The sequence below is a fragment of the Caloenas nicobarica genome, chromosome 13 (assembly GCF_036013445.1).
Source record: "Caloenas nicobarica isolate bCalNic1 chromosome 13, bCalNic1.hap1, whole genome shotgun sequence".
In the NCBI taxonomy this organism is placed as follows: Eukaryota; Metazoa; Chordata; class Aves; order Columbiformes; family Columbidae; genus Caloenas; species Caloenas nicobarica.
The window spans coordinates 3,834,766-3,859,188 of record NC_088257.1 but is presented as its reverse complement, the minus strand read 5'-3'; the positions used below and the strand labels follow the sequence as shown (position 1 = coordinate 3,859,188).

Genomic DNA, 24,423 nt, shown 5'->3' with positions numbered 1-24,423 from the left:
AGCCTCTGCAGAGTCACAAATCGCTGGACCTGAATGCCCAGGAGGTGCCACAGCAGGGGACATGTCCTGCCTCTGCAGGGCCTGGGGACACTTCTGGCCAGGGAGGGTGGCCAGTGGCACCCGCAGAGCCCTGTGCCCGGCTGCAGTGGGCAGGAGGCTGGTGTCCATGCTTGCCCCGTCCCTGGGGCTCTTGCCCAGCTGCCCCCACAATCATTAACCTGGTGAGGCCCTGGCAGCTCCAGCTGTCACTCATTGACAGTGTTGGGGCTGAAGTCCTTGGCCATGCTGGCCCTGCAGCTTCCCCTACATCATCAGCAGTGCTGGGAAAACAAGTTCCTGGCACTGCCCTTTGCTGCCAGGCAGGGCGGCACCAGGGCCAGGGTTGGCTCCAGCTCTGCCCTGGCCCCACAGGAACTCTGTGGGGTATAGGGAGGACTGGGGGGGCATTACTGCCAGGAAAAGCACTATCTGGCCTCAGTGGCAGAGGAAGGAGAGGGACGCACATCCAGGCAATGCTCTTTATTTCCCCCAATTTCACACCACAGACAGGACTGAGCAGCACCATGGAGACACAGCAGGGCTCTGACCTGGGCCATGGGGCCACAGCCAGCTGTCCTGGGCCACCCCTCTACCTCTGGCCAGGCAGTGGTGACAGAGCGGTGGCCCAGGGAAGGGTCCCAGCACACATGGATGTTGGAGGGATCTCCTGGCTGCTGTTGGGGGGCTGTCTCCATCATGGACGGGGTCTGAGACCTCTGGGGACATGGGGCTGCCCGGGAATGGGGACCTGCCGGGAACAAGGTTACTGCCCAGCACAGCTGCCAGCAGGGATGCCAGGCTGGGCACACCCTGGGTACCTGCACACCAGGCTGAAATGCTCAGCACCCAGCGGTGCTGCATTCCTCTGGCACCAGGGAGGGCTGTCCCCAGGGGCTGAGCACCCACGGCCCCAGCCAGGCTGCAGCAGAGACCTACGAGGATCTGCTCCTGTGGGTCACTTCAGCAGTCACCCACACAGGACCTCCCTGCGGGGAGGAGGAAGGCTTCTTTGGCACGACCTGCTGGCTCTGCCTCTGTGTGCTTGGGGCAGGAACCACATATGGCTCCGTGCCCTGCTCCACAGTTGCACTGAGCCTGGCAGGATCAGGCCCAGCCACACTCATGCAATGCAGATGGTAACGACTTGCCCAGGACGTATGCTGGCAGGGCCATGCTTACCCTTCCTGGGACGGGTAGACCCGCTTATCAACAACGGGGGAACCTCTGTTCCTGTGGGGTCAGGGACCGGATCCGTCCTTCAGCTCTGGACATGTGTCCTCCTGACCCTGCCTGCCCACAGCACCAGGGTTCAGGGCTGGGGCCTGCCTTGCCACCACACCCACCCATGTCCTCTCTCTTTTGCAAACCCTTTGGTTGGAAGGGTGCTTTCCCCACCTGAACAGTCTGCAGGGCCGTGCCAGCAGACAGAGGCACTGGGCAGGACAGTGCCAGGCATGCGTGGGACGTTGCAAAGTGCTTCGCAATGGGGGTTCAAACTATGTACAGAACTCCCTTGACATGCACCAGGATGTGACCCCACTGAGGGGCATGGCAGCTGCTCAACCACTCACAGCGACACGACACAACAGTGTGGGACAGGACGTGGACGCATCTGCGGTCCAGGCAGTGTCGACAGTGCACGGCAGGGGCCAGTCGGGCCCCATGTTGAACCCCGGTGTGGCCCGGGGGTACCACATGCCGGGTGCAGATGTGCAGCAGGACTCATCGGAGCTCGTGGTCAACCGGAGGCTGAGCTGGCGCAGGGTCTGAGGGCTGAGGATGGCCGCTTCCCTCGGAGCCTAGGTGAGGGTCACGGGGCTGATCCGACCCGTCGCAGGCACTGTTGTCCTGCCCGGGGAGCTGGAGGAAGTCAGGCAGGACCAGGTCCTCCTTGGAGAGCAGCCCACGCTGGTCATTGGCCCGGCAGCTCTGGGCACGGTTCAGCAGCTCCACCAGGCCTGGGGGAAATGCAGGTCACGCAGCTGAGCCTGGCACTCAGGCTCTAGTCCTAACACCTCGGCTGCCCTCTCCACCTGATGTGATCCTGAACATGTCGCAGTCACAGAACCTGCAACTTCTCCCTGCTCCATGCCAGCACCCATGGGACCCTGCACCCCCCCTCCAGCAAACTAGGGACCCCCAAATCACTCATATCCCATCCGCAGCTTCATGGGACCCCGCACCCATCCCCAGTAGACTGGGGCTCCCGCATCCCTCACCCTGTGTTTTACCCCAGCCCTTCAGGTTTCAGACAGGCCAGGTCTCACCTTCCAGGTCATATGTGCGGCGGTTCAGGTTCATGGCAGCTGAAGACCGGGGCCGGGAGAAGGAGGAGGGCATCTCCCACAGCGTGTCCGGCTCTGCTCCTGTTGGGCTGCCCTCCTGCGATGAGCAGCCCAGGCCTCAGCAACGGGGCGAGGAGACAGCACTCCCCCAGCCCATGTCCCCATCGCCCTCCCGCAGCCTGGCCCCTGCCTTGGCACCTGCCGTGCAGCCCCACGGCACATGCCGGAGTCACGGCAGAGCACACCTTCCCCACAGGCCATGGCAGCAGCCATGGGGGCATCTCCAACCAGGGGGGGTGGGATCTTGAGCTCACCTCGTTCTGGAGCAGTGAGGGGGCGGCTGCGGCCTCAGCACTCTCTGTCACTCGCATGTCTGCAAGGTAAGTGATGCTCAGCACCCCATGCCAGCACACCAGTTCTGTCCCCACCAGTGAAAGGATGGAGCCCATCCCAGGGAGCAGGAGCCATGGCCAGCCGAAAGCAGCCAAGCCTTTTGAGCACTCTGGGCAGGGTGACACAGCCTGAGTGGGGACACAGCTTGGAGGGCAGGACACTCTACCTGCTGGTGTTTCCAGGATGAGTTTCTGAGCAGCTACCGTGCTGACCAGCTTCTCCAGGTCCAGGGCAGCCGCCTCACCTTGCTGCAACAGGAAGAGCCAGCTGCTGTCATGCTTGCTGCAGCATGGCAAAGGTGGCCAGGCTGAGGACGTGTGAGCTCCCTGGCCAGACCCTGTTGGGTCACAGGCTGCACCACGCACAGCACACCCACCAGTGCCTCCTGGCCCACAGCACGCTACCACAGCCCATCTCAAGCACCAGTGACTCTCCATGAGCTCACAGGCTGCCCCTGGCATAGACCCACTGCTCCCCACCACTGCCAGCGGCCTCTGGTCCAAGCCGCCCCAGCATCCCGGCTGCGGGGGCTGGGACTGTCCCACCGAGGCGCAGGCTCACCCGCCGCAGCAGCGCCAGCTCCATGTGCACACCGTACTTCCCCAGCACGGGCTGCAGCGCTTCCCGGATGCGCTTGGTTGGCTTCGCCGTGATGCGGATGGTCTTATTGAGGGAGGAGATTTCCAGCCTGTGTATGAGGAGATGAGGCTGTCTGAGGGGAAATATGGACAGGCAGGACAGAGCCGGGGTGTTTGGGGGGTTCAGTGTGGGGCACCGCAAGGAGGTCAGGGTGCTGCGTGTGATGTGGACCAGACACATGTGGGTACCAGTGTCAGCCCCGAAGGTCCCACTCACTCAAAGCTTATCCTGTTCTCCAGCTTCACCTCCTGGTCTGCCAACACGGAGCACTCCTGGTCCAGCACCAGCGCTTTCTGCAAAAGCCAATCCATCAGGAAAGAGCATGCCAGAGTGGCACATTGTCCCCGCACAAGGCTGATCTGGCTGGCAGAAGCTCCCCATTCCTCCTGCCTGCCCTACCTGCTCATTCCCCACCAGGTAGACCTTGATGTCGGGGAGGCTGAAGCCACGTTTCTCGCATATCCCTGCCAGCATGTCGCGGATGGAGTGGCCGGGCCGGACGGAAGCCAGTGAAGCCGTGCCGTCAGGCAGGTACACGCAGCAGTACTTCATGGGCTTGGCTGGCAGCTCTGCCTCGCTGCCCCCCAGGCTTTTCCGATGGCCCTGTGGGAGGGGTGAGGCAGGATGAGCCCGGCCAGTGGCAGCGTGATGCCATGGGGCCAGCACAGTGACAACTCACCTCCGTCCAGGGGCTGGCGGCCGTGCTGGCCGAGGACAGGAAGCCCAGGTCCAGGCTGGCTGAGGAGTTGAGCGAGCCCTGGGACTCCCGCCACAGCATGGCACTCCCACTGCCTTCTCCCCCCTCTAGGACAGACAGAGAGACAGTGGTGGGCACCGCGGGCACCTTTCAGGGGTGGCACGGCTCCTCTGGCCCACTTGGCACAGCACGTACCTGCCCAGGAGGGCTCCCGCCGCTCGCCCTTCCTGAAGGACCGGCGGGGGCTGCGGTTGGCACTGCTGCCCGCTGTCTCCACACCCAGTGGCAGGGACTTGCCCAGCTTCAGCTTCGACTTCTGGGCGAACAAAGAAGCATCTCAGCGTGGGGACATCCAAGGCTGCCCTTTCACTGGTCCCCTGACCACTCGTCCATCCTCAGCCTGACACTGGGTTTGCTCCAAGCAGCGGCAAAGGGACCCAGCACCTTTTTCTCAGGCCAAGGGACAGGTCCCCGTGCCCCCCTTGCCACCCTGCTCACCTTGCTGAGGTCAGGCGGGGGGCTGCTGCTGCGGGAGTGGGGCCGCAGGTCGGGTAGGGGCTGCCCCTGGCTCTCTGCCCGCAGGCAGGCCTGGTAGAGCGGGGATTTCACGAAGCGCGTGTAGCTGTCAAACTTCATCAGGTTAAAGATCTGCAAAGGGAAGATGCGTGCCCTTAAGACCCCTGCCCGCCTCCAGCTCGGTCTGGCCGCTGCCCCGTGGTATGGCCCCAGGTGCCAGCAGCGATGCTGGTGATGTGCAGGGTGGTCCTGCAGCCCCCATCCTGCAGGCAGGGTGGAACATGGGTGCTGCTCATACCTGGAGCTGCTGGACACGAAACATGTCTGGGGAGGGGGTGGCCAGCATGTCCTCCCCAATCCAGGCCTGCTTGTCGATGTTCACAGGACTGACTGAGTGGCTGGAGAGGAATTCGTCGTAGATTCGCCGTGCCTCCTGAGCCAGCTGCGGGAGTGAGGGGGTCAGGCCGAGACCAGGAGCCCTCTCCTCACTGCTACCTTGTGGGGAGCCCCTGGCTCACCCTACAGAGACACCTGAGTCCTGAAGGACCAATTTTCCCCTGGGACCAGCTCAGTACCCGGGCTTCAGGACAGGCATCGGAGCCAGCCGCCTCCACCCAGCACCAAGCTCTGGGTACAACATGGCAGTCTCTCCGCAGAGGTACAGCCCAAGGTAGGAACTGTCCCCTCCAGCCGTGTGGCTCTGTCCCTATGATCCTCAGTCTAGCTCTCTGCTCTTGGTCTCTTTTTTCCTCCCAGCAGCACTCTCCACCCTCTGGCCACCCTGGGCTGGAGAAGCACAACGCACTCCAGAGGGCAGGCAGTCCCGGCTGCAGCTTTTCAGATGCACATCGCATCCGTCTCCTTGTCCCTCCCGCAAGAGCTCCCAGCCTGCTCGACATCCCGTTATGGGGGTTTGCTGGGACCCTGGGACACGCAGGCACAATGGCCACCTCCACCCACGTCCCTCCCAGGCTCAGCCACACTGTGGCTGTACAGAGGCTGGTACCTGCTGCGTGTCGCTGGCTGGGATCTGCTGGAAGCGCTCGCATGCCTGCCAGAAGTAGACGTTTTCAGCGCTGAACTCTTTCTTGAGGAACTCCTGCAGGGCAGAGAGAGCTGCTGGCCTGGCTGGCACCATGGCAGAGGGACGGCCGGTTGCCAACGGTGGACGGGAGTAGGGACCAAGGTCTGGGCTGCAGCACTCACAGTGAAGTAGGTGACAGCCACGCGGTCCTGCAGCAGCGTCTCAAAGGATTCGGCCCAGCTGACCACGGAACCCTGTGTGGAGCCACAGGTGGCCGGTGCTCCTGGCAGGCTGTTCACGCTGTGATTGCTGCCACGGGCCCTGGAGGCATTTAACTCTGAGAGAGAAAAAGGGTCAGTTCTGCCTGCCTGGCTGTCCCCCAGCATCACGCCCTGCTGCCAGCAGCCCCCTGTGTCTGCAGGGAGTTCATCCGTCTGATCCTGATGTGAGCCAGCAAGACCTCAGGAAGGGAAGATGAGGAGCTGGTATCGCAGTGGCAACCTTGATGGATCAAGCATCGTGATGCCACAGCTGGCACCTGCCAGCATGCAGCCCTCCCTGCCAGCACTGGCCGTCCTCCCCTCCCTGGGGTGTCACCGTGACTCCACCTGCCACTCATCTCCCAGGGGAACAAAACCGATGTGTGGGCAAGGCACCCAGCCAGGGAGGGAGACAGGGTGGAAGGGGACACAGAGGGAACACGGCATGAAGGGAAACTCAGACGGGTGGAGGTGCCTGAACACACCTTCTACACTCCTCTGGGCATGGTGAGGAACAAACGCAGTGAGAGGAAGGCACAGCAAGTGTCATCCCCAGCTCCCAGCCCTGAGGAAACTCTCTCTCCGGGAAACCCAAGGTGATTGTACATTCAAATGGAGTTCCTCCATAAAAAAGATGGAAGTTCCCAGCGGCAACCCCAGCTTTAGAAATGGTTTGGCTGGTGAGCACTGGGAGCGGAGGGTCATTTGCAAGAGAATATAAGGGCATGGAAGCAGGGCTCTCCCAGCCTGCGGGAGCAGAACAGGCAGCAGGCTGCTGCTTTGCCAGGCTCCTTGCCCTTCTCCTCCTGTCCAAAACACAGGGTAACTGCACACGCCCTGCATGTGCGGGTGGGCACAGCAGCCCCTGGCACCCTGCGCTGGAAGGATCCTGCAGTGGGGCTGAGATGGTCAAATGGCACGTCTGAGATATCCAGTATACAATGAGACAGATGAGACAAAGAGACAGACAACTCTCAGGGAGCATGGGACTGGCTGGTATCCAGGTTCTGCTTGCTCCGGGAAGCCCCTTGGCCCCCAAGGGTCCCAACTGAGCAGCCAGAAGGGAGGGACGGGCACAATGGGGCCATGCAGGAGGGACAGAGGGGTCTGATGAGTCCCTGGCACAGGGCTCAGACCTGCACCCCCCCACGGCACAGCCTGTGCTGACACAGGACCTGGCTCTCTGCTGGCTCCTTTCCCCCTGGCTGTGGGCCCCCCCCACCGAGGACGATGCCGGCCTCCCGTCCCAGAGCAAAGAGCAGCCTTACCTCCATCTGACACAGCTGGGCCCTGCGGGGGTGGAGAGAAGAGAGGTGAGAGGGGGCACACGGCATCTGCCAGCCCGGTGGAGCAGTACCCGGGCAGGCATCAGTGCCAGGGCAAGCCCAGTCCAAAGCCAGGAGCACGGGACATGGGCTGCCAGCAACCACCACTCTGGCGTGAACTGCAACCAGGACGGCTGCCCCATGGCAGGGGCAGGATGCGGGGCTTCCAACCCGTGGGGCAGCAAGATGGGGGGGTCACAAGAGGTGTGTAGCTTTTCTCCCACCTCCCATGCATCTGCTGCCCTGGGGCCAGGCAAGCAATTGGGAAAGGGCAGCTCCTATCAGATGTAACCCTGCCACCCTGTCCGGGGAGGAGAGAAGCAGCCTCCTCAGCACAGGAAGAGGAGGGGAGGAGGGGAGGGAAGGAAGGACAACCACAGCCCTAGGCAGGCGAACTGCCTGCTCCCTCCTTCCTTGCAGCCTGGGGCAGATGCCCAAAAACCAGTGACCAGGTCCTGCCAGAGCTGCCAGCCCAGGGCACAGCAGGATGGGGTGCCCTGTACCATTCCCTGAGCTGCCCCAGATACCTGCTGCGGGGATGTGGTACCCCAGAACACACAGCAAGAAGGGAGATGGGCAGAGCTTCTGCAGTCAAAGCCCAGCTAAGCACCAGCATGGCACTGCCTCTCATCACCCACCTGGGGCCACACTGAAGCGGTGCCCTTCACCTGGCTGGCCAGTGCCCCCCACCCTGCCAGCCCCACACACCCCAGCCTGTCCTGCACACCCCTGCCTGTCCCCATCCCAGCCCCACACACCTGAACCCCGCAATCCCACCCCTGCCTGTCCCTGCTACCCACCCCACATGCGGCTGCCATGCCCCTTATCTCAGCCCCACACACCCCAGCCCTGCCTGCCCATTACCCCAGCACCACATACCCCTGTTTTGCCAGCTCCTTGCTCTTCCTCATCCATCCCTGCCGCCCACACCCACATAGCTCTGCCCTGCCTGCCACCACACACCAGCATTGCTGACTCTTGTTACCCCATCCCCATAAGTCACTGCTTACCCATTACTCCAGTGCAATGCATCCCTACATATTGCTGCCTCACCCTCCTAGACCCCTACCTGCTCATTATCCCAGCCCCATATGTCCCTGCCTGCCTGCTAATCAGCCTCATATACTGTTCCCTGCCCTAATACCCCTCTACATCTCTGCCTGCTTTGGATACCCAAGCCCCATACACCCCTGCCTGCCCAGTACCCAGCCCCACACGCCCTGCCTGCCTGTTCCCATGCCCCATACATCCCTCTGCCTGCGCGGTACCCATCCCCACACCCCACTGCCTGCCTGTTACCTGTTCCACCCCCCCTGCCAGTCCGGTACCCAGCCCCACGCTCTCTGCCTGCCCGTTATCCGCTCCACACCCCCCGCCTGCCCACTCCCTGGCCCCGTCCAGCCCCCGCCCGCCCGGTACCCAGCCCCACGCCGTGCCGCCGGGCGGGGCCGCCCCGGGGGATGGGGACCTGCGCCCCGGGTCAGGCCGGGACTCACCATGCGGCCGTTGTGGACCAGCAGCAGCTTGGCCTTGCCCTGCATGCCTGGCACCGCCCGGCCCAGCGCGCTACCGGCGCGGCCCGCGGCCCCGCAGCATCCCCGGCCGGCGGCGCGGCTCTCCCGGCCCGGCCCGGCGCTCCCCGGCACTACCGCTTTCGGCTGCCACAGGAAGTGTCGCCATGGGAACCGAGACCGCAGCGGGGGGAGCGGAGCCGCCCTCCCGCCCCGCGCCGCCGCCGCCACCGGCCCCGGCACCGCCCCGGTGGGCACCGGCTCCAGCTCCGGGCCAGGAGGCGCCGCGGCCCCATCCCCATCCCGCCTGCATCCCCATCCCTGTCTCCGTCTGCATCCCCATCCCTGTCACCATCTGCATCCCCTGTCCCCATCTCGATCCCTGTCCCCACCCCTGACCCCATCCCCATCTGAATCCCCATCCCAGTCCCCATCCCCACCCGCTCAGTCCCCATCACCAGCATGGCCTGTGCTGCTTCGGGCTCACCACCCCATCACCACCCCTCCCAGCAGCCTGGGCAGCCCAAGGGGGCTTATCTTGAGCACCACATCACCCCAGGGAAGGGGGTTGCAGAGGCAGGGGGGCATCGACATGCCCAACACGTCGCTCCACCAGCCTGGTGCCGCTTGCCCCTGTCACACCCGGCCGGGCACACAGCTGCCTCCCAGCCCCATGCCAAACAGTAGGCCAAGGTGGCCCCCAGGGCTGTGCTGCTGCTGCCGTTAGTGCCTGGGGAGAGCTGCCTGTGCCACGGATGCCGGCAGAGCCTGGCGCACAGGAGTGGTGGACGTGCAGCTTGGAGTCACCAAACTGATGCCTAAGCAGTTTTGCCCATCTCCTAGGCTGGGGTTCCATGTTGATCAGCAACCACAAACCAGTCATGGATATTTTAGGCTATTTGTTAGGAAACATAAGTAACTAACAGTTAGAGGATAAACCGCAGAGCACCATGGCAACCCCCTCATAGAAATGCTAATAACTGGGACGTAAGGTGGGTGATTAACCTATCAAAAGCAGAACCCTAACATTAAGTTGGGTGCAGATCTATGCACAGAAAAATGAAGTGTTCCCACCATGAACGTGCACAAAAGCAGTGCGGCATTAGCAGCCGCGGCCCTGGCAGGGTCTGTGGGCAGGGGGGAACAGAGGATGGCCCCCACTGCTGCTCCTCTGCCCCCGGCGGTGCCACAGAGCAGCAGTGGGGAAGGGGGTGATCCTGCTTCTCGCCTTCCTTTTGTCAAAGCATAGCTGTGTTGTTTGCCTTGGCTTTGCAACGGGAGTTATAAATAAAAATGTCTCATCAAGAGTGCGTGACTCACGGTCCTCACCACAAGGATAACCTCTCTGCTAGGAAATCTGATCCAAGGACTGAACTGCGGCATGCAAGAATCAAAGACATCACTTAATTAATATATTTAATCCAAATGGTGAACAGACTAGCCCCTCACCCCACTTGTGCTGGGGTGGGCTGCTGGGGAAGGTGCCTGTGCCCATCTGGCCCCCTGTCTTGTGCGATCTCTGACCTCTGGCTGCAAACACCACAGCCCTTGACCTGGTCCAGTGCCTGGTGGTTTCTCTCAGATGGCAGTGGGCGCTGCGGCAGCAGCTGACGTGGCCTCAGGCAACTCCAGCCTCAGCATTACCTCCTGCCACCCTCCGAGGGGGCAGCTTGTGGGTGCTGGTGTCGCCTCACCCTGCTCAGGCAGGGTGGGACATGGGGATGTGCTGAGGCATCATCGCTCCTCTCCTGGGAGGCTGTGTCAGCCCTCAGACACGGCCATACCTGTGGCCTGTTTCTGCTGCCTGGACAGCATGCAGCGACCACCTCGGAGGATGGGGCTGCAGTGCTTCCCCTGGGATCACACGCCGGTTGCACGGCTCCATCCTGCAGTGACGCCCGTGGTGCCTGGGTACCGCATCCTGCCGCTGTGCCGCCATCCCCAAGCCAGAGCCTGGCCCCGTCGGGAGAGGGATGCCCTGTGCCCCAGTGCCCCAGCCCAGCGGGACCTGTTTTATCCTGGGGGTAGGCGACGGCGGGGCGACAGCTGGCTAGGGGATTTGCCGAGGGCATTATTTAATGCTGTGGGTAAATGGAGAAACAGCAGCTAATTCTGGAGCCCGTAATCCTCTTCCTCCCCCAGCGACGGATAGCGTGCCAGTCACGCAGCCACCGGTGAGCCCCGGGGACGAGCCCCTGGGCAGGTCTTCAGGCGTGCTGGAGCGACTGCCAGACCATGGGTGATATGCAGAAGGTAAGCGGGGTCTGGTGACATCCTGCCTGTGCCAGGGTAGGTGTGCTGGCACCAGCTCCTGGTTGCAGTGCCGGGTGAGCTGGAAGAGCAGGACCAGGGCTGTACCTTGGGCTTGTCCCCCCAGCATGCCCAGGAGCTGGCAGGGCTCCCAGGGTGAGGACAGCACACACTGGGGGGGACCGGGGCTGGGTGGATCCGCTGTGGGGCCACCCTGAGCCTGGACACCTTGGGAGCCAAACCCTGGGCTTCGCTCAGGCTGTAGACACAGGGTACCCATGACCAACAGGGCACCCAGCTCCCCACTCCAAAATGAGGGTGCTCTGCAGTGACCTGGCACCCCGCAGGGCTCCACCAGCACCCCGCGTCCCCAGGGGCTGCTCTCCGTCATCCAGAAGCTGAAGGGCTCCCCAGAGCAGGAGCTCCGCATCGTCCTGTTGGGGCTGGACAACGCGGGGAAGACCACGCTGCTGAAATGCCTGGCATCTGAGGAGGTCAGCACCATCACCCCCACCCAGGTAGGTGCCACTGGGGGACATGGGCAGCAGGAGGGTGGCAGGTTCTTCTCTCTCCTTGGGTGATATTGGAGTTTGCGTCCCTGCGCAGGGCTTCAACATAAAGAGTGTCCACTCGCATGGTTTGAAGCTGAATGTCTGGGATATCGGGGGGCAGCGCTCCATCCGCCCATACTGGAGGAAGTATCTGGGCAGCACAGACCTGCTGGTGAGTAGGGTGGCTGCGCGCAGCCCCCCTGTGGGAACCCTGTACCCTAGCAGAGCCCTGCAGCCCCCGCAGAAGGCAGATGGCTGCAGAGCTGGGCAAGGAGGAGATGCTGACTGTCTCTTTCCTCTCCATGGCAGATTTATGTCATTGACAGTGCAGACCAGAAGCGCTTCGAAGAGACGGGGCAGGTATGAGGGGTCTGGACGGGGGGTGGCTGTGGGGTCTGAGGCAGCACCGCTGTGGGGGCCATGCTGTCCCAGAGGTACAAAGGGCTCATGAAGGGGGGTCTCAGCACACAGAATCACCCCACCCCATGGCAGATCTGTGCCCAGCAGCTCCCCCCGAGGTGGGTGTAGGGGTGACAGCCCCTGGTGTGAGTGACCCCTCAGTCACCAGCCTCACACCCTTCTACCACCTTCCCAGGTGAGTGATATGGCCAAGCAAAGGTTTATGAGTAGCAAATTAAGAGTCACAAACCCTGGGAATGAAGCTGGAGAGGGGAAGGTGAGACTCTGAGTGCCAGTCTTGGCTGTACCGGCACCAGACCGTGGCGTGGCTGTGCCAGACAGCCCAAGGCTGACAGCAGCCTCCTGGATCTGTCCTTTGCCCAAGGCTCTCAGTGCTGGGAGCGTTTCAGCCCTCAGATAGCACCTCATGAAGCTTCTGGGCTCTCTCCAGGGCAGATGGAGCTTCAGGGGTGCACATCTCTCCCTCAGGATGTTGAGACCTCACAGCTTCTTTGGCTGCAATACAAGCACCAGAGAAAGGGGAGCAATGCACTTTTGGGGGGAGTGAGATGCCCAAGCCTGCCCTGGGCAGCCCAGGCAAGAGGACAGAAGCTCCGAGGAGTTGGGCAGCAGTGGGTGGCAGCTCTGGGAGATGGTTCTCTCTTGGCAGGAGCTGGCAGAGCTCACCGAGGAGGAGTCCCTCACGGGGGTCCCGCTGCTGGTGTTTGCCAACAAGCAGGATCTAGTGACTGCAGCACCTGCAGCTGAAATTGCAGAAGGGCTGAGCCTCCACACCTACCGGGACCGGGAATGGCAGATCCAGGCCTGCTCAGCCTTGTCTGGGGAAGGAGTGCAGGTAGAGATGGGGGCCTGAGGGCTCTGCACAGGCGGGAGAGGACCAAGGACCTGCCACGCTCTCGAGGTTGTGCTTGTGTCTCTCTCTTCCCTCCAGGATGGGATGAACTGGATTTCCAGCCAGATCATGAACAAGAAGAAGTAAGAGCTGCAAAGTGCCAGACTGGACTGAGCTGCAGGTCCCTAAGCCATGGCCACCCGCCCTGGTCCCTAAATCCTCCCCCAAAAGCCCATCTGGGCCCTGAGCCTCAGACTGCCATGCTCAGATGGGCTTCCCACCCAGTCTTTCACTCATCAGTTGGCTTCCCCTCCCCCTGGGCTCCTCGTACACCCCCAACCCTCCTGCAGCCCCCGTGCTGTCAGAGGGAAGCACATGTCCCGCTGTGTTAAGGGCTTGCACACCTCCAGAACAAGAACCCACTCAGGACCGGTGCATCCCCACCACTGGCACACCCTGCAGAGGCCGCTGCAATGCACACGCTGCCCGGGGCACGCTGTGCACCCTCAACGGCACCAGCTGCACCCTCAGACACGGTGCGTACAGCCAAGCGGAGGGTGTGCGTTCCCCTCCGCTCCTGAGGGATGTGAGTGGTGCTGCCCCAGCCGCGGCCGCTGCCTCAGGAAGGGCTCGGTTTGGTATCCTCTGCTGCCCAGAGGAGACCCCGCACGTGCACAAGACCTGGGACAAGCACACAGACATGGACAGGACATGCCCATGCAGTCGCCCATGGAGGTGTTTCATCTCCTGGTGACAGCCTTGGTTGCAGCCACGCCGTGTGTCACCCAGAGGGGCTGCTCCAGGGAGCCTGTGGGAAGCGCATTGTCCAAAACACACTAAGCTGGGGCTTCTGCTGCCCTGCTGAGGGCACCCATCCCGAGGGCTGGAAGATGCAGCTCCCTGGCCCCCACAGCCTGCACAGTCGAGCACCTGCGCCGCTGGGGATGGGTGGGAGACCAGCTGCGGTGGGGCTGGGGCCTCCTGCAGCACCGGGCCCCGGCCCGCTGCCCTGCCTGCAGACCCTGAATAAAGCTGCCTGTGACCCCCGCGCCGCCTCAGCCAGTCCTTTCCGCGGTGCTGGGACAGCGCTGCCCCCGCCCCGCTGCTCTGCGGCCCGGCGAGGCCTGCGGGTCCCGGGCTGGGGCCGTTCCCAGGGGCCGAGCCCCGTCCGGCAGGCCCGGCGCCATCTTGCGCGCCGTTGCCATGGCGACAGGCTGCCGGAGCGGGTCACGTGCCCCGCGGGCGGCACGAGCCGCGCACGTGACGGGCACGAGGAGGGAGAGCGGACTACAGATCCCGGCGTGCCGTGCGCCACAGCGCGCAGTGCACGCCGGGACGCGCTCTGCCACTCCTCCCGTCGCCCAGCCGCAGCGCGCGGCCGGAGTCGCACGCCTCCCTGGCCCCGCCCCCTTCTCCGCCATAGGCGGGCAGGAGTGACACTCGCCCGCGGAGGCGGGAATGCGGTGGTGTGGAGGCTTCTGATTGGTGGAGCAGGCAGCCGTTCCCGGGCGGGGCCGTGGGCGGGAGCGGCGCGCCTTCCCGGAAGCGGAGCATGGCGGCGGGTGCGGGTGGGCTGCTGGCGGCGGCCGCGCTGCTGTTGGTGGTGGCCGGGCCGCGCCCGGCGCCCGCCGAGCTCACGGACGGCAACAGCGAGCACCTGAAGCGGGAGCACTCGCTGATGAAGCCGTATCAGGGTGAGCGCGGCGCCGGGCGGGACGGGACGGGAGCCCCAGGGCGGCCCGGGCTGAGCCGCGCTCCCTCTGCCCCTTCACAGGCGCGGGCTCTTCCGCGATGCCGCTGTGGGACTTCCAGGGCAGCACCATGGTCACCAGCCAGTACGTCCGCCTGACGCCCGACGAGCGCAGCCGGGAGGGCTCCATCTGGAACAGTGTGGTGAGAGCCCGGGGGAGACGGAGCGGGGCCCGGGGAGAGACCGGCGGGGGCCCGGGGCGGCCCCAGTGCCTCTCCCGGCTCTTGCCCTGACGCCGCTGGGCGCTCTCTCCACACAGCCCTGCTTCCTCAAAGACTGGGAGCTCCATGTCCACTTCAAGATCCACGGGGCTGGCAAGAAGAACCTGCACGGGGATGGGCTGGCCCTGTGGTACACGCAGGAGCGGCTGGTGCCAGGTACGGTGCACAGCGGGGGTCGCCTGGCTGGGTTGAGGCCTCCTCAGCACTTGCATGTGCCCAGGGAGCTGCCCTTGCATTGACTGCGCTTGTCCTGGGAGGTTTCTCGCCAGGGAGGGCGTTTGAGCTGCTCTCTGTCTGGTTTCGGTAGATCAGGATGACGTGTCCTGTGCGTTCTGCTGTGGGAACAGATGCCCTCAGTCATCTGCCTGGCCATGAACAGCTCCTGCAGCTCCTTTCAATAGAAGTCTCTGAGCACAAACTCCTTCTGAGAGCGTTCTGTCCCCTGTGTTCTGTCCTGTTCCAGGTCCCGTCTTTGGCAGCAAGGACAACTTTCATGGACTGGCTATTTTCCTTGATACATATCCCAACGATGAAGCGACAGAGGTGAGTGGTTCAGGGAGCTCGTTTGTTGCCCAGGAGGCTGTTTCCTCACAGCTTCGTGTTCCAAGTGCTTCATGCCTGGACCAAGGAAAAGTCTCTCCTTACGTGAGAGTGGGCTGCTCGTCCTGTCATGGGAGCTGGTAACAGGAAGAGTTTGTATGTGCATTAACGGAGATAAGAAGGTCCTCGCTCCGTCTTCTGTTGTTGTTGACTACACAGATGTTTCCAAGGCCTTTTCCCCTCAGGATGAGAGGGTAGCACAGAGCTGGTGTAAACTATGCACCTCAAAGTATATTCATCCCGAGTGTCATTTCTCGAGCTTCTCCATGCTTTGGTTGATCATTCCCTGTTGTTCCTGGCCGTTTTCTCTGTTTCCAACCTGGATGTCTCTAAAAGAGAAACTCTGGGGTGGCTTTTTACTCCAGAATTCCTTGTGGCCAAAATACAGATCAGTTTAAGGGCAGTTGGTCCTTTTCTTCTCTCCTGCTCCTTGTTTGTGGATCTTGTTACAGCACAATCAGAAAACGTAACTGTGTTGGTGAGATCTGTTGCACCAAAACTGTGACACTTAAGTCATAAAGCACCTGGAAATGCCCCATCTCCCTGTTGTCTGATGCTCGCTGGGAGGTGAATTCTTGCCTTGGGTTCACCTCTCCCAGTGTATGTAATCACTGACTACAAAGCCCTGAGTGTAGTTGTGCTGCTTATGTGAGATTTGTGCCCGTTCTGGGTCGTGTTCTCTGTTCTTACACTTCTTGCCCCGTTGGGTGCTCACTCTGCACGTCTGGGGCTGTCTGGTTGCCCTGGCCACGTGGTACAGTGGGGGCTCGCAGGGGTCTTCATGCAGAAGGTCAGAAATGGCTGCTCTGCTTTAGCCAGAACAACCTCTCACTCAGTTTGGAATCAGTTTTATGTTAAAAATGAGCCTTGATTTCGTTGTTCTGCCCTCTGTACCCAACTGTGCAGCAAAGCCGTGGCTCTGTTGCCGTGCCTGGCTGAGATCCTATTCTCGCTCAGGTTCCTGACCAGGCAGGGGAAGGTGGCTCTTGGTCTGCAGCTGGAAGCTCCTGCAGGCCAAAAGCAGCAGTGCTCTCCTCCCTGCAGCGTGTGTTCCCCTACATCTCTGCGATGGTGAACAATGGCTCCCTGACGTACGACCACAGCAAGGACGGGCGCTGGACGGAGCTGGCAGGGTGCACTGCCGATCTTCGGAACCAGAACCACGACACTTTCCTGGCCATTCGGTACTCCCGGGGCCGCCTGACGGTGAGACGCGGTGGACACCTTCTGCAGGGTCTCTCGCACGTTAGACAGGGCAATGCTAAGGAGCAGGTGTTGCTGTGTCAGTAGGTGACCTGGAGATGGTTTTTGAGGCTTGACCACCTGCCTCTCCTGCGCCTCTGGCTCCAGAAGAGCTGCAGGTGGGCAGGGTGGCAGTGCACGTTCTTGGTATGACACTCCTCTGGTCTTACAGGTGATGACGGACGTGGAAGACAAGAATGAGTGGAAGAACTGCATTGACATTGCAGGGGTGCAGCTGCCAACTGGCTACTTCTTTGGTGCTTCTGCTGGCACTGGAGATTTGTCTGGTGAGAGGGAGGGGGCTTTGCTTACAGGAATACCTGCTGCTTGGGGCCTGGACTGTAACACTCTGGAGGCACTGGATGGCTTTGGTGGCTTCCTTCCCTGGAATTGTTCACCAGGCTATTGAAACCCTCTTGTGTTGGGGCCCGTGGCCTGGGGAATGAGGCATCTGAGAGCTGAGGAACATTTCAGATCCCAGTTTGGTACCTGGGGTGTGAGGGTGGTTTGAGAGGGAAGGAGACGTGGCAGAGCACATCTAGGGGTGCGCAGATATCTCTCGAGTCCCCTGACAGCATTTTGATGCTGATGGTTGTTTCCTAGACAATCACGACATTATCTCGATGAAGCTATTCCAGCTCATGGTAGAGCACCCTCTAGAAGATGAGAGCGTTGACTGGACCAAGATCGAGCCAAGTGTCAGCCTCCTTAAATCACCCAAAGGTGAGCTCTGACCTCAGAAACCTCTCTGGTGGAGGGTTGGCACGCTGGGGCTGGGCTTTTAAGACCTGTTGAAACATGTCAGAGCTGCGAGTCCCCGCGAGACCCTGCAGGAGCCGAGGTTGGGTCAGTCCGTGCGACTGCTCTTGTCCTTGCAGACAACGTGGATGACCCGACGGGGAATTTCCGAAGCGGGCCTCTGACAGGCTGGAAGGTGTTCCTGCTCCTGCTCTGCGCGCTGCTGGGCATCATCGTCTGCGCCGTGGTGGGAGCTGTGGTCTTCCAGAAGCGTCAGGAGCGAAACAAGCGTTTCTACTAGTGCAACACCTGGGCCTGTGCCCAAACCCATTTTTTTCTATGGGGAGCTGTAAAAACTGTGGTTTCTAAAAGTTGTCTCTGAGAAATACCAGAAGTATTTTCTTACTTGTCTGTTTGGCTGTTGGACTGAGGGGGGTGATTCCCGCTGCAGAAGAGCCCCTTGCCCCCGGGCTGTGGTGCAGGGGGGTGCCTGGAGGTTGCTCCCCTTGTTTTTCCAGCGCTCCCCCCGCAGGGTGAGACCTGTGGCGGGGAAGATGAGCGACGGTGGCTGTGAATGTTGGGGGCTGTGGGGCATTAAAGGACTGACACCAGCTGTGGCTCTGGCTCTGTTTGGGCTGGGAAAAGATGGGGTGGGAAGCTGGGGGGGGCTGCAGTGTGGAGCAGTTGGGGTGAGTCCTTGGGTGTTGGTCTCTTCTGCCAAGTAGTAAGCGATAGAACAAGAGGAAATGGCCTCAATATTAGGAAAAAATTCTTCCCCGAAAGGGCTGTCAGGTGTTGAACAGGCTGCCCAGGGCCGTGGTGGAGTCACCATCCCTGGAGGGGTTTAAAAGGCGTTTAGACGAGGTTCTTAGGGACATGGGTTAGTGCTAGAGTTGGGTTATGGTTGGACTCGATGATCCTGAGGGTTTCTTCCATGATTCTGTGATTCTTGGGTGGGGTCCGGGGGGGTCCCTGGGCGAGGGGGCGATCCCGGGGGGGTCCCAGAGGATTCGGGGGGTTTGTTCCGCGGAGGCCCCGGGGCAGACGCCCAGGGAGGGGGGATGTCCCGGAGGGTTCGTTGCGGTGCCCGAGCAGGGGACACCCCGGCCGGCGGTGGCGGGGAAGCGTGTCCCCGCCATCCGGGCCCGCCCCCGGCCCGCCCCGCCGGGCGGAAGGGAGCGGGGCGGAACGGCGGGGCCGGGCCGTGTTTCCGGGCGGGGGGAAGCGGCGGGGGCGCAGCCAGCGTGTCCCGCCGCGGGGCCGGTGGCGGGGCCGGCCGGGCGCCATGGGCCCTGCCCGCCGCAGGGCCGCGCTCCGCCTGCGCGGCGGCGGGTGAGCGGGGGCGCGGGCAGGGCGGCGGGCGGCGGGGCCCGGGGCGGGGGGGGTCCCCGGCGGCCGCTGACCCCACGTTGTGCCCCAGGTCCCCGCTGCTCCTGGGGCTGCTCCCCGGCCGCTTCTCCGTCTTCCCGCTGTTCTTCCTGGCGCTGCTCCTGGGCTTCGCCTCCCTGCTCTGGCTCCAGCTCAGCTGCTCGGGCGAGGGGCCGGTGGCCGGCGCGGGGCAGAGCCCGGGGGTTCCCCGCCAGCCCTGCCCGCCCCCGGCCCCGCTCCCGCCGCCGGAGGACGAGCCGTCGTGGGGTCCCCATCGCCTGGCGCTGCTCGTCCCGTTCCGGGAGCGCTTCGAGGAGCTGCTGGCCTTCGTGCCCTACATGCACCGCTTCCTCAGCAAGAAGAGGATCCGCCATCACATCTTCGTCCTCAACCAGGTGGATCATTTCAGGTAGCGTCTCCCCTCGCTGCAGAGAACCCCAAAAGGGAGCGAGGGGGCCCTTCTCCAAAACTTTGTGCCCACCAAGCGGGTCTCCTGCTTGTCTCTGGTGATGTGCAGAAGTATAGGATCTGACCAACAGGGAGGTGTGATGCTCTCCCCAAACTTACTCACTCTAGAGCTTCTAGGAGGACAAAATGGTATTTTGTTTCTATCTTCCTAAGGAAGAAGAGCATTATCTCCCCCAGATATTTCAGCTTTCTCCCTAGTGTCACAGGGCTGCACTATACATCTGGGGATGTTGAAATCCAAAGAAATACCGTGGGGTGTTTGGAAACGCAGTTGCTCCCCCCGGCTCGCTGTCCGGTACCTGTGTGCAGCCCCGGCGGGGCCAGCCTGGACTTGCCGTAGCCCCTTGGGGTCTGCAGTGGCCAAACCCCTGTGCGTCACCATCGGGCTCAGCGTGTCCTGCCTGTGCAGGGAGAAGTGGGGGTGCATTTTGGGACAGGCAGCCCTGGTGCTGCGGAGCCAGGGAACGCCATGTCTGTGTGTCCACATTTGGGGACTGGTTGAACATTCCTCATTGAGGAGCACGGGAGAGGGACACGAAGGGACGGCGGCCACTGCGTGTGGCGCTGAGTCCGTGGTCCCGCGGCAGGTTTAACAGGGCATCCCTGATCAACGTGGGCTTCCTGGAGAGCGGCAACGACACCGACTACATCGCGATGCACGACGTCGATCTCTTGCCCCTCAACGAGCAGCTGGACTACAGCTTCCCGGAGGCAGGGCCCTTCCACGTGGCATCCCCGGAGCTGCACCCGCTCTACCACTATAAGACCTACGTGGGCGGCATCCTGCTGCTCACCAAGCAGCACTATGAGTTGGTGAGCATGCGGGTGGGACATCCCAGCCAGTTTGGGGTAGGGGCTATGACATTGTCAGGGTGAACAGTTGTACATTTTGCACTCCGTGCTTGGGAAGGAGGGAAAGGAGTCGAAATGGTTTGGGGGACAGAGCCTGAGCTGGTGGGGGACAGGAGAGGGGAGGTTGCGCTGGTGCTCAGGGCTTGTGATGCTGGTGCCTGCTCCTCTGCGGTGGGGGGAGTTGTGCTGGAAGGGACCTCGGTGATACAGTGCCCCTCTCATTTCAGTGCAATGGCATGTCCAACCGCTTCTGGGGCTGGGGACGGGAGGACGATGAGTTTTATCGGCGTATCAAAGGAGCTGGTCTCCAGGTAAGGGGTGCTCCGCGGCCTCCTAGGTTGAAATTGCTCTTCTTGTCTCCCCACCTGGCCCCCGGCTGTAGCTGCCCAGGTCAGGACCTGGGGACGGCAGCTCTTCTGCATTCCCCACTCTAATAGCAGATGCAGTGGGTACGGATGAATTTTCCAGTAGCTTTACAGAAGCTTTGCTCTTCTAGGTTCGCCGTCCCTCTGGAATCACAACTGGATATGAGACTTTCCAGCACCTGCACGACCCAGCCTGGAGGAAAAGAGACCAGAAGCGCATCGCTGCACAGAAGCAGGTGAGACCTCAGTGTGGTCAAGGGAGATGTGGGCTGTGATCACCACATGCGCTCTGAGCCCTCCTTGCTCGTATCCTTCCCTACCAGCTCTGCACTCCCTCCCTGGGCTCTGGCTGCTTCCCCCTCCGCTGGAAGCCAGCGTGGGCTGAATGGTCTTTCTTTTCTTCAGGAACAGTTTAAGGTGGATCGGGAAGGAGGTCTGAACAACGTGCGGTACCGAATCGAGTCTCGGACAGCCCTGAGTGTGGCAGGAGCCCCCTGCACCGTCCTTAATATCTTGCTGGACTGTGATACAAATGAGACCCCTTGGTGCACGTTTGGCTGAGCCCATATCCCATGCGTCAGTCGTGTGCGCTGTGCTTGTGCCAAGATGCCGGGGCTGCCGCTGCGCTGCTTGGAGCAGGCAGGATTTTTGCAGCAGCTGAGCATGGCGGTGCTGGTGAGATACAGAGGAACAGGAAAGGCTGAGAACCAGGCTTTGCTGGGACTGGCAGAAGAGGCCGAGAGTGGGACTCAGTGGTGTCACTGCGGACGCTGGTGCTGCCTCCTGGGGCAGGTGCAGGAGAGTTTTCCTGCTCTGGACATGGCTGAGCTGCCACTCAGCTCAGAGGACAATAAAGAACTATCAGGGCACCCGTGAGCTGTGAATGCCCTGGTGAGCTGTGAATGCCCTGGGCCGTGCCGTGCCACTCCTTTTCCCTGCTTCCTTTACCTCGCTGGCTCCAGCACACCTATTTCTGGTTTGGCCTCAGCCACATTTTGCCTGGAGAGGTGATCTGTTCTAGTTTGGAGGCCAAGCCGGTCTGAAACAGGCTTCAAGTGAGATGGTGCCTGTGTTTCAGCTGCCGGGTACCCCCAGGGCTGTGTTGTGATTGCTTCATTGCAGGAAGCAGTTGTGATCAAGCTGTGCCCCAAGCCCCAGCGTCTGCAGCTTTGCTGGATGTCAGCAGCTGAGGTAGCTCAGGACTTCTCTCTCTGTGGAGTAAGGAGGAGAGTTCTGGCTGAGCTGCCCCCTTTCCTGCTTGACTTCTGTGGCGTGTGCTGCCTCAGCCTTTTTTCAGGGGATGCTGGAGAACCTGATATCCCCCCAGCAGTGCTGGTCCTGTGTGAGGTGTCCAGGGAAGGACTGGCTGCTGGTGTGGGTGAAGTGCAGGAATTAGGATGGTTGCCACTAGCCTACCTGAGCTGAGGAGAACAAGAGTGTCCCTGGGTGAGGCAAGGGCAAGGACGCTCCCCTCGAGGTGGGAGCAGGAGGGTTTGAGATGATGAGCTCTGAGAGGTAAGGCTGCAGGTCTCGTCCCCTCGCTCTAGCCGCCCAGCCCTGCCTCAACGCTGGGCCAGTTTCTCCCATGGCACGGCAGGACGAGGACCTGGGCTGCCCCTTCCAGCAACATGGGGGGGTATTTACTTTCGGAGTGTGTCACAGTGCTGGTCCCCTGCTGCTGGTGGGGCCTGTGAGCGCTCTGCTCTGGGCTCAGGTCCTGCACTGTGGATGTGGCCTGAGTCAGTGAACGGCTCAGGGAAGGTGCCCAGGCAAAAGGCTGTGTTGGCCATGGGGTGCTGGTGAGCAGAAGGGGGCCAGGCAGCTGCACCCTGCAAACACAGGAGCCCAACCTGTGTGGTGACCTGGGGACAAGAACAGCCCATGGGAGGCAGCTGAAGCACTTGACACTGCTGGGAGAGTGCCCTGGGACAGATGTGAGGAGGAGGAGAACGTCCTCCTCTGGCTGCTGGGAACGTGCCTGGGTTGCTCTGCAGGGCCAGATCCACGAGGTGGGGAAGAAGGGAGGGCCCGACAGGTGAGGAAGGGCTCTGGGGGCTGCCAGTTTGGGTTTGGTAGAAATCAGCCACACCAGCACCTTTTGCTGGGAGGTGGGGTGTGTAGAGCTGGGCAGGGGTCCACACATCCCCCTGGGGTCCTGGCTCTTGAGCCCGGGCAGGAGCAGTGGCTGTGGAGCAGTGCCTGGTCTGTGCCTGCTTGTGCTGGGAGTGAACAGGCACCGTGACCTCTAGGATGCTGCTGCTCACCCTGCTCTGCTGAGGGGTGGCAGAGTCACCCAGAGTCTCAAGGGAGACCCCTGCCAGCACCGGGCTCCTTTCCTCCATCAGCACCTGGGCTGGCTGCCCACTCAGGCTGCTGGGTGGAAGGGTGCTGTGCCGCTCCAGAGCAGAGGGTGCCGGCTGTGGGACTGCACTGCACTGCTCTGGGGGCCTGGCGTGTGTTTTGGGTGCTGCTGGCTCCTTGAGCTGGGCGGACCCAGCCAAGCAGCCGGTTCCCCTCTGCTCAGCCCCGTCACCAGCTCTGGCACTGAGCCCTCTGCATTTCCTGAGCCCCTTCTGTCCTTGTCCTCCTCCCTGGTGCTTCCCGGAGCAGTTGCTTTGCCGGGTGCCTGCAGATGTCCCCAGACTAAAGCTGTCACCATCCTGGGAAGCCAAGTTGCCCTGGCGACATGGCACCTCCGGGGAGGAGCGCTGGGATGAGGGAAGAAAAAGCATCAGAGCCAAGTGTGGGGGTCGCGTAGAGTGTAAGGGCAGCGGGATGGGGCATCGGGAGAGATCCGGCGCTGTCTGCTCTCCGTGCTGCTCCGGAGCTGGATGAGGGGTCTGGAGCTCTGCAGATTGGGGTGCAAGGGGGGCTGCCTCTGGTGGGGGTGGCGGTGGCGGTGCAGGGCAGCGAGGATCAGGCTGTGCTGCTTTGCATCCTCCGAGGCACAGGCAGGCCCAGCGTGGGCTCCTCCCCAGCTCGCGGCCTTGTCGGCGCCCCAGGGTTGTAAGAAACTATTATCTTGCCAATATAATAGGCTCAGGCGGAGTCTCTCAGCAAAGCATATTTTATTAACGATTTTGCAGGACCGGGTGTTCTACCTAAGGGAGGCACACTGAACAGGGCAAAAGCCCCTGTTTATATTCCGCTAATCCTGGCTGCAAATTCCCTCCTGTTGCCCATTGGTTGGGTACTCCAGGGTTTACAGCCTACCCGACACTTCCCAGATGTCCTGCCTCAGTTTACCTCTCTCACTACTCCAATTCTAATGACCTCCTGGCCTTATTTATTTATCTCCATTTAATGTATGGTTTCTTGGCTCTCTGGCTACTACCTTCCCCCCTAACTTAACCTTTAACCACACAAACCGGTTTGCATTAGTACATTTCCGTGATTAGTGCAAAGAGGCTTTGTTTTACATTTAAGGTCTGCTAGTGGATGTCTTGGTCTTGATGTGCTGGGTCAGGTTTCAGATTTATGGTTGTGAAAACAACATTCTTCCTTTAATAGCTCCTTACAGGGTGATGTGGGGACCTGCTGCCCAAGAGCTCCTAATGGCCTCTCCAGCCCCACGGCAGCACTGGTGTCCGGCATGAAGAGTGCAGGCAGGCTCAGACACACGGGGCACCGCTCCGGAGGTGTTCTCGGGACCCGTCGTGTCCCTCACTGTGGTCGGCTGGAAGGAAATGTTAGTCCAGCAGCCTCCGCTCTTGTCTCTCCATCGTGCATGTTTTGGTACCGGCCACCTGGACACCAGCTGCTTACTGGTGCCTGAACCGCAGCCGGGCGCAGCGGAGGCAGATCAAAGTATTTCTCTGAGGCGTTCAAAATAGATGACACAGTTTCGAGCAGGTTTCACAAAGATGTAGATGTGCAGAAACAGAGAGCATATGTGCACCTCGCACTTTGCTCAGTGCTGAAGGCTCCTCTCCCGCTGCCTGGCAGCTATTTCTCAGCTCCACTTGCAGCCCCCTCATCCTCCAGTTGCTTTTGTGGAAGAGGTGCCGTGCTGGAGACCCGGCTTTCCTTTTATAGCCCTGAATGTGACTCGGAGGTCGCTCAGCTCCGTTTCCCCCC

General features: G+C 61.6%; 4 protein-coding genes across 4 annotated transcripts; 3 read left to right on the top strand and 1 right to left on the bottom strand.

Moving 5' to 3' along the window:
* Positions 1-533: 533 nt before the first annotated feature.
* Positions 534-8,858, bottom strand: RGS14 (regulator of G protein signaling 14). The gene is given in 16 exon segments (XM_065644406.1): positions 534-1,997; positions 2,307-2,421; positions 2,639-2,697; positions 2,884-2,965; positions 3,279-3,405; positions 3,573-3,649; positions 3,756-3,959; positions 4,036-4,160; positions 4,249-4,369; positions 4,552-4,701; positions 4,868-5,011; positions 5,576-5,668; positions 5,776-5,930; positions 7,122-7,143; positions 8,675-8,783; positions 8,785-8,858. Coding segments are annotated over 16 exon segments (1,893 nt in total). The 3' UTR covers positions 534-1,761.
* Positions 8,859-10,867: 2,009 nt separating this feature from the next.
* On the top strand, positions 10,868-12,977 carry LOC135994016 (ADP-ribosylation factor-like protein 3). Its single transcript, XM_065644283.1, has 6 exons — positions 10,868-10,942; positions 11,287-11,457; positions 11,546-11,662; positions 11,800-11,850; positions 12,560-12,745; positions 12,842-12,977. Exons 1-6 carry the CDS (start codon positions 10,925-10,927, stop codon positions 12,887-12,889), a joined length of 591 nt encoding a protein of 196 aa, XP_065500355.1. The 5' UTR covers positions 10,868-10,924; the 3' UTR covers positions 12,890-12,977.
* Positions 12,978-14,287: 1,310 nt separating this feature from the next.
* LMAN2 (lectin, mannose binding 2) lies at positions 14,288-17,897 on the top strand. The gene is made up of 8 exons (XM_065644081.1): positions 14,288-14,436; positions 14,517-14,635; positions 14,752-14,869; positions 15,177-15,256; positions 16,358-16,519; positions 16,728-16,842; positions 17,159-17,278; positions 17,434-17,897. Exons 1-8 carry the CDS (start codon positions 14,295-14,297, stop codon positions 17,592-17,594), a joined length of 1,017 nt encoding a protein of 338 aa, XP_065500153.1. The 5' UTR covers positions 14,288-14,294; the 3' UTR covers positions 17,595-17,897.
* Positions 17,898-18,354: 457 nt separating this feature from the next.
* B4GALT7 (beta-1,4-galactosyltransferase 7) lies at positions 18,355-21,241 on the top strand. The gene is given in 7 exon segments (XM_065644239.1): positions 18,355-18,555; positions 18,558-18,625; positions 18,714-19,070; positions 19,717-19,942; positions 20,209-20,292; positions 20,478-20,582; positions 20,752-21,241. Coding segments are annotated over 7 exon segments (1,197 nt in total). The 3' UTR covers positions 20,908-21,241.
* The last annotated feature ends 3,182 nt before the right edge of the window (positions 21,242-24,423 follow it).

What these genes read in the sequence shown, in the direction of transcription:
- LMAN2 (XM_065644081.1), top strand. Translation starts at nt 14,295, where the DNA reads ATGGCGGCGGGTGCGGGTGGGCTGCTGGCGGCGGCCGCGCTGCTGTTG. An exon ending in GCAGGAGCGGCTGGTGCCAG is followed by an intron (nt 14,870 to 15,176) that starts GTACGGTGCACA and finishes GTCCTGTTCCAG; the next exon opens with GTCCCGTCTTTGGCAGCAAG. An exon ending in CCAACGATGAAGCGACAGAG is followed by an intron (nt 15,257 to 16,357) that starts GTGAGTGGTTCA and finishes TCCTCCCTGCAG; the next exon opens with CGTGTGTTCCCCTACATCTC.
- LOC135994016 (XM_065644283.1), top strand. An exon ending in GCACCATCACCCCCACCCAG is followed by an intron (nt 11,458 to 11,545) that starts GTAGGTGCCACT and finishes GTCCCTGCGCAG; the next exon opens with GGCTTCAACATAAAGAGTGT. An exon ending in TGTCTGGGGAAGGAGTGCAG is followed by an intron (nt 12,746 to 12,841) that starts GTAGAGATGGGG and finishes TCTTCCCTCCAG; the next exon opens with GATGGGATGAACTGGATTTC.